This window comes from Microtus oregoni, unplaced genomic scaffold (assembly GCF_018167655.1).
Source record: "Microtus oregoni isolate MIOR12 unplaced genomic scaffold, Mior012 000001F_ref0000356, whole genome shotgun sequence".
In the NCBI taxonomy this organism is placed as follows: domain Eukaryota; kingdom Metazoa; phylum Chordata; class Mammalia; order Rodentia; family Cricetidae; genus Microtus; species Microtus oregoni.
In genome coordinates this window covers 90,484,617-90,491,899 of record NW_024543060.1, presented here as the reverse complement: position 1 = coordinate 90,491,899, position 7,283 = coordinate 90,484,617, and the positions used below count along the sequence as shown (strand labels likewise).

Genomic DNA, 7,283 nt, shown 5'->3' with positions numbered 1-7,283 from the left:
TCACACTTTTAAGACGGACTTTTAAACATTATCTTCCACTTATCCCGTGTTCGACTATGTGGCAAGAACTGTACTAATTGAACGTTTGATGCATCGTCTAATTCTTATGATCGATGCACTTGAAATCTCTTAGCAAGGCATCCCTAAGGCAGCCAGTCTGTCCTCTGTGCAGAGTCCCCAGCCCTCGTGTAAGCAGCTAAAACTGGCTAGATTCCAGCCCCAGCACTCCCGCCTTTACTCTTTAGCTACAAATGTCATCCACTGTGGTTTTCTAAAGGAAAGAATGCCAAGGAGATTGACCGGTTTGGTGGTTAATGAAAGGGAGTTGAGGGTGGAGAACATTCAAATTAGGAGCCTGGATCTATTTCTCTGCAGCCAGGGAAGCATTATCCTTAAGCATTATCAGCAGACTGTCCCTGGTTCCCTCCAGTGCAGAGAATCCTTACTCCAGGCACCCCTAAATTTCAACAATGCCAAACCTGTCTGAGATCCAGGATACAGGTGGTCTGGGCTCTCTGCCGTCTACTCTTGTCCAGGGCAGTCTGCCAAATGAGTCCTGTGGTGGCTGCCACACCCTCCAATACCCCTCCCCTGGGGGCAGCCCAGGACCAGTGACCTGCAGCTGCACGTGGTCTGTGGACTAGGGTCCACACACTGCTACGTCAGGGCAACGCCCACTGACAGAGCGACCTCACAGACTGCAGTAGGGGACACCCTTTGAAGCCGCCCCTCTCCCGTCCTTCTGAGAGCCAGGTTAAAACCATTAGCCTCGCCTCCCGAGAGCAAACCTTTCAGACCCTGTTGCGGAGAGCTAGAGACCCCAATTATTGGAAGCCAGCATGTCGGCTGTGATCCTGGATCGCCCAGTCCTGAGAAGAAAGTTCTCAGACTTTGGACAGGTGAGCCTGGTGAGCCTCCGGAGCTGGGAGAGACTTGATTCGCCGATGTGAAAACAGTCTGGGGAACACTTGTATTTCCTGAGGTCACCAAGAAATAGGAATTTATGTAAAGATGATGAAAATGCCCCAGGAAGTCAATTAACAGGACCATCTTTAACGAGTGGAGGGACATCTGTCCTTTAAGGATGCAGAGAGGTTGGGGATCTGACTGCCAGAGCAGCTCCCACATCTGTGTGTCTTTAGATAACTCATTGGGTTTTTTGTTTGTTTGTTTGTTTGTTTTTTGTTTTTCGAGGCAGGGTTTCTCTGTAGCTTTGGAGCCTGTTTGTCCTGAAACTAGCTCTATGTAGTCCAGGCTGGTCTACAAGAGACCTCACAGGGATAGGTTTCCTGTGTTATCTGCTTTATCTTCTGAAAGGAGAGGGTGGGTCCTCAGTCATCTGGGGCAGCAGGTCCCGCTGCATTTCTCCAGTGATGGCCATACAACCCTTTCTTCTGGGTATGGAAATGAGAAGAAAGTAAGACGCCCCCCTTCTTTAACTTTCAGGAGATGATGTAGCATGAAGAGAATTTGGGGACTCACTCAGATGTGATGAAGGAGAAAATAAACCGAGAGGAAAATAAATAGGAGTTAGCCCTGAGTCTGAGTATGCCTTCGGAATCCTGCTGGAGGTGGAAGGAGCCTGTCCCCTCCTGTCCTCTCCAGGAGCTCTTGCAGAAAATAGTCTTTACCATGATTTATATACTTGACCCAGGCCAGGAATCATGGTCTGAATACCGAGATTCAGACCTTGGAGGAAATGGACTCACAGGTAGCTGCTGCGTGCAATCCTTGGGAACTGTCTCTCCTCAGGACCCTAGGAGAGAGTGGATGTCAAAATCAGAACAATTCTGTAGCTGTCATCATGCCCTGGACCCGGGGGGACACTTTGTGAGCTCATCTTCTGTCAGGATGGAGAGCTGAGGGATGCCTGGGGTCAGAGACTTAGTGCTGAAGACGGTTGGTATGAAGGACAGGCAGGCCAGTCCATAGATCCTGACTCTGCTCTGTTCTAGGCTCCTGTGTTGCTGGTACAGCCACTTGGCCATCTGGGGAGCTTAAGCCAGTGATGTGGGGGTGGGAAACCAAGGGGAGCGTCTCACAGCTGTATTTATAAGACCCTTAAGTGATTGTGAATCCACAGTTTGTCTCTACCCATAACGGGGACCCTAGAAGAGGATCCAAACATGTCCTGGTTCAGCCTCAGCATTAGAGGCAGTGCATCTTTCTTCGAAAATAGGAATAAACCCCCTCAGATTCTAGGGTCAAGATGAAAATTAAACAATGCCTATGCATACTTTATTACAGTTTCTAGAGCATTTGAAACTGTCAGTGTGGATTTGGCCAAAGCTGTTTGTTCAGCAGCCTGGGTCTTGAAGTGCAGGAAGGACAGACGGCAAGGCAGATGTCGTGCCTGGTGTCACTTGCTCGTGGGAAATCTTCCACAAACACAGTCAAGACACCAGGGTTGTCCTCTTTGGAGACTCGCGTCTACAAAGCTATGCATAATGGAGCCATTTTGGTGGGTGTGAGGAGGTTGTTTGGTGTCTATAAAATGGAGATGGGATGCTGGAACTTGCGGTGTCTTCTAGCTCCGCCTCGCGGCACATTTATGTGTTCTTAAAACTCCTTATTACGTTAATTTACTTGTGTGTGGGGAGACGCAGTGTATGCGACAGCGTGTGTAGCGGTCAGATGACATTGTGGAGAGGCAGCTCTCTCCTCTCAGCGTATGAGCCCTTGCTATGGAAGTTGTCAGACTCGACAGCAAGCACCTTTATCAGCTGAACCGTCTTGCCAGTACAGAGTACCGTTCGCATCTTCTTAAAGCTTCCTACCCAGATAAACAGCACATAGTTGGCATAATCCTACTAAGAGGGAGATTGCAGGAAGGAGACTCCACTCTTTGAGGGCATACAATATGTGCGGTCAGCCTGTGGGACTGAGTGGTTTGGCGCCTTCATTCGCCAATAGGTCAAGAAGCACCCACTGTGTGCTAATTACAGCGGTGTTTTCCCTCCGGTAAAACTACTTTAGTTCAGGAGAGAAATGACAAATGACAAAGGAATTAACAGGATGAAAGCATAATATAGTTTCATATAGAGACAGGAGCTGTGAAGAAAATTTAAGCAGAGTAGCGGGATCAGTGAGGAGCGCAGAGCCACCAGCAGGGACAGGGCAGCCAGTGTTCTATCTAATCTGCTTCCCATGGCTGAGCACGCAGCTTCACGGCAACCTTTCCTCCTGTGGAAAAATGCTGAAATATGAAGACATAGTATATCTCTACCCCCTGACGCACAGATACACGTTCCTCAGGACCTTCATATCTTGTTTTCAAAAGTTCTTCGTTGTGGATGTGTGCAAGGGGTTGTAACCACACATACAAAAATGTGCACGTCTTCTGTCAGCCCCAGATCACCAGCACTGGCCCTAGGGCATCCTTGACAGACCGCATTGCTTGTGAAGGTGAAAGGGAATTCTTTCCAGTGGTAACAGAAGGCGTTTGCGTCCACTGCATGGCTAACGAGAACAGTCTGTGTTTATTGCAGAGTGCATTGCTCGATGACCGAAGTTTCTCACTCCTTGATTCCCAGGTCTTTTCCGTGCATGGTTTCTTCCTAGACAGTTTTGAAGGTGGTTTTGCTTATATGCCAATCAACATGTCTGTAAGAATCAAAGAAGGCATAGTTCCCAAACCAACCAAATTACTATGAAAGATATATGCTCATGGGCCCAGGATTGACTGGGCGAACTTGGAATTCAGATCCACGAAGGCCCACCCCATCTCACAAACTTCTCTGTGTTTCTTTTCATGTAAAGTCCTTCCTGCTTTGAAAAGAAGGAGCCACTGTGACAGTTGAGCCTGTCACTGGAAAGCAGAGTAATGGTGGCTTTGAGACCCCCTCAACCTGGGTTCAAGCACAGATTTTGTACGCATTAGCTGGATTGCCTAGGAGAAGCCACTTGATCTATTTAACTTGGTGTCTTCATTTTCAAAGCAGCAGCACCTCCATTACTCCCCTTGTGAGGACCAAATAGCCTGTCCCAGGGACCATGCAAAGAGTGGTAGCTGCTGCCAATGACAACATGTATTGAGCATAAAAGGACATGGTTTGGTTCCTGTAATTGGATGTCCATACAGGAGCAGACAGGGGGTACTGGCACTAATAACGGCAGTGTAGGATCATGTTAGGTCACAAATGTGAACTTGTAGACAGTTGCAGGATTATGTTATGATTTAAGAACCATGATGTTATATATTCATTATCAGTGGTTTTGAAATTGCCTGTGGTTAAAATGTATTAACCATGATTTTGATAATGAAGGACATGGGAAGAACCCTGTTAGGACAGGATCACTGGGGAGCACTCAGAGTTAGAGTCTTGGGATGGCAGTGGGAAGAACAGACAATTACCTGACTCTTAAGAATCATCTCTGGGGAAGATGGCCATGGTCTCTGGGTGCTGGACACACACAGGAGAGGGGTGGTGGAGGTGGGCACCTGGGTCTCTACCACAGGTGTCTTCGACTCTGAGGTGGCATGTATCTTCAGCACCCCACTTTTTGTGGAAGTCAAGAGAGAAGTGAACTTAAAACAGGGAAGCCCTTTGTTGTTTATTATTCTGAGTCCCTGACAAAAATCTTCCCGCCACTGCCTTCGGTCCCTGAGAGGATGGAATACCCACACCATTAGCTTAATTAACTTGCATACGAGAGAGTAACAGTTCTTCCCATTTTAGGGACATGATGTATATTGGGGGGTGCACACGGAATGTTGTGAATCATCTTAAAACTTAGGAAAAATGTCTTAACAAACCGTGAAATGCCCACACTTATTCCAGTTTCTTTTGTTCCTTCACTGAAGGTACCCATCATCTGATCATAATAGTTTTATCATTTTATACATACCATGCCAATATTCTATTTAAATAAGTTTAAACAAATGTGAGCATTTTTCTTTTTTCAACATTTGGATAGTATTTGGCCAGAGCTTGTTTTTACTATTATTTCATAGGTGAGGGAATGAGGTAACGGGATCTGCTCCAAACGGTTCTGGTGATGAATGGATAAGAGAGGATAACACTCAGCCTTTGGACCCACAGCCTGTGAATGTCCATTTTTAATGTCTTTTCACCTTGTGTTTCCCAGTGTTTTCTTAAGGTGAATTTTTAATTTTTGGGAGCACTTGAATCTTCTGGCTTCTTAACTATGTGTCTGCTAGTCAGAATTTTGATACTGAAAGGAAAGGTGTGTTTCCCTTAATTCAGATTTCTATCTCTCCAAGATGTGGGATATGATCTGGTACTAGGTGGGTGATCATTAAAATATATTGATTTTTGCCAGTGACTATGGGCATCGATGAGCAATTTGAGCTTCGAGCTTCTAAAGTCTACCCAGGAGTGACATCATTATTTCATTGTTCTCTACTTACTTCTTTCTGACCTCACTGCCTGCTGCTGTGCAGAATGCATGTAGTTCATTTTGTTCAGAAGCTTAAGGAGGAGGAGAAATTGTTTGTGCTGGCCTCTTCTTTGGCGGTTTCGAGGGAATAATTACTAAGCTGTGGAAAACGTTTTAACCAGGTGATCTAATTCCGCAGGAGACCAGTTATATTGAAGACAACTCCAACCAAAATGGGGCTGTGTCTCTGCTCTTCTCACTCAAAGAAGAAGTCGGTGCCCTAGCCAAGGTCCTGCGTTTGTTTGAGGTAAGTGCTTCGTTCCTGGGTATCTTGGGCAATGCCATGATCATTAGTCTTGGTATTTTTTTCTTAAGAAAACATTTCTTAAAATTTCTTTTCCATTAGTTCTTTGAGAATTTTGTGTAAAATATTTCGATCATATTCACCCTTCCAATTTCTCCCAGATCTTTTCCCTTTTCCTACCCTTGCTACCCAACTTGGTTGACCTGCCAGGTCCACACGCTTAAAAAGAAACCGACTCTCCCTCTTTCCCCAGCAATCATGTGCCAATTGCGCCTGAGCTAAGGCTGAGACTTCTGGTCGACCTCTGCTTTCTATGCTGTGATTTTGTCTGGCTTGGGCTTGTGCTGTTGCCACTGTTGTGAGGTCACATGCACAGCCACAATGCCATGTCTGGAGAACACTCCTCTGCTTTAGTCGTCCATTGTCCTCGGCTCTGGCAATCTTCCCACTCCTTCTGCAGTGATTCCAGAGCCTTGGAAGATGGAGAAGGCGTTTAATACACATGCCTCATTTAGGGCTGAGAATTCTAGTCTCTTATTCGCTGTACCCTGACTAACTGGGGGTCTCTGTTAATCACCGCCTACTAAAAACAGAAACTTCTCTGATGAGAGTTCAGAGATGCCATCACCTGTGGATATAATAATAAGTCATTGGGAGTTGGTTTACTATTGTGTCAATGTAGCTGAATAGTGGTAGGGTCTCCCCCTTCACAAACACATCCAGATGTTTGCCTCCTAGGCGATTACAGATCAATCAACCTGACAATGAAGATCAGCCATCATCATGACCACATGACACTAGATACAAATTCATGAAATCTCAGTAACGATACTCAGGTGCTAGGCATGAAACCCAGAGTGCTGCTCGTGCCCAGCAAGGGCTCTAAGACTGTGCCAGCTTCATCCTGTGAATCCATGTTGGACATCTAGAATTACTCTAGAAACCCAAGTGTATTTAAAACAGAGAACCCGACTTTCTAAAGTGGTGGTGGTAGTTGAGGGGAGACGAATGCCCAAGCACAAGCAGAGGGAGTGGAGAGATCAGAATGCTGTCTCAGAAGGTTTCTGCAGAATACTCCAGCATGCCTACTTAGCCTTTGGACTGGCCTATTAGGGAACCTACTAGGGAGTCACATGTTTTTCTTGAACAGTTGCCCCTTGGGACCAGGTCAGCATTAGTGGATTAAATAATAATAAATGAAGAGGCTGTTTACAGTCTAATAAACAAACCACAAGTAATAAATTAGCTGAGCTGGTTGGAGAGCACCCCGTGTGTGTGTGTGTGTGTGTGTGTGTGTGTGTGTACTTGTACACTCTGACTGGATTCATGCATTACCCAACTCTCAATTCCTCGAGGGCCTTATTTTACCCATCCTGCTGAGAAGGATACAGAGCTGGATGCGCTGGTTGGTTGGTTGGAGGTTGTTGTAGACGCCCTGGTTGGTTGGTTGGAGGTTGTTGTAGATGGTATGCATTGATTTCTTCCCTTCCCGCACCTTCAACAATTGCCGTAGGAACTCTCCATCCCAGTCCACCTTTTAAAGCCGATTAACACTTTGGTAAAGTTCACAGTCAGATGGTAGTCACTCGAAGTCATGAGTGAAGGGAGAAAACAAATTCTTGTGCCCGTGTCACCACAC

General features: G+C 46.1%; 1 protein-coding gene across 1 annotated transcript in view; it reads left to right on the top strand.

The window, feature by feature from the left end:
- Positions 1-695: 695 nt before the first annotated feature.
- Pah (phenylalanine hydroxylase) overlaps positions 696-7,283 on the top strand; it is a 48,120-nt gene continuing 41,532 nt past the window's right edge. The window contains exons 1-2 of the mRNA XM_041670958.1: positions 696-899; positions 5,540-5,647. Coding sequence (XP_041526892.1) covers positions 840-899; positions 5,540-5,647 — 168 coding nt within the window. The 5' untranslated portion in view covers positions 696-839. The remainder of the gene's footprint in view (positions 900-5,539; positions 5,648-7,283) is intronic.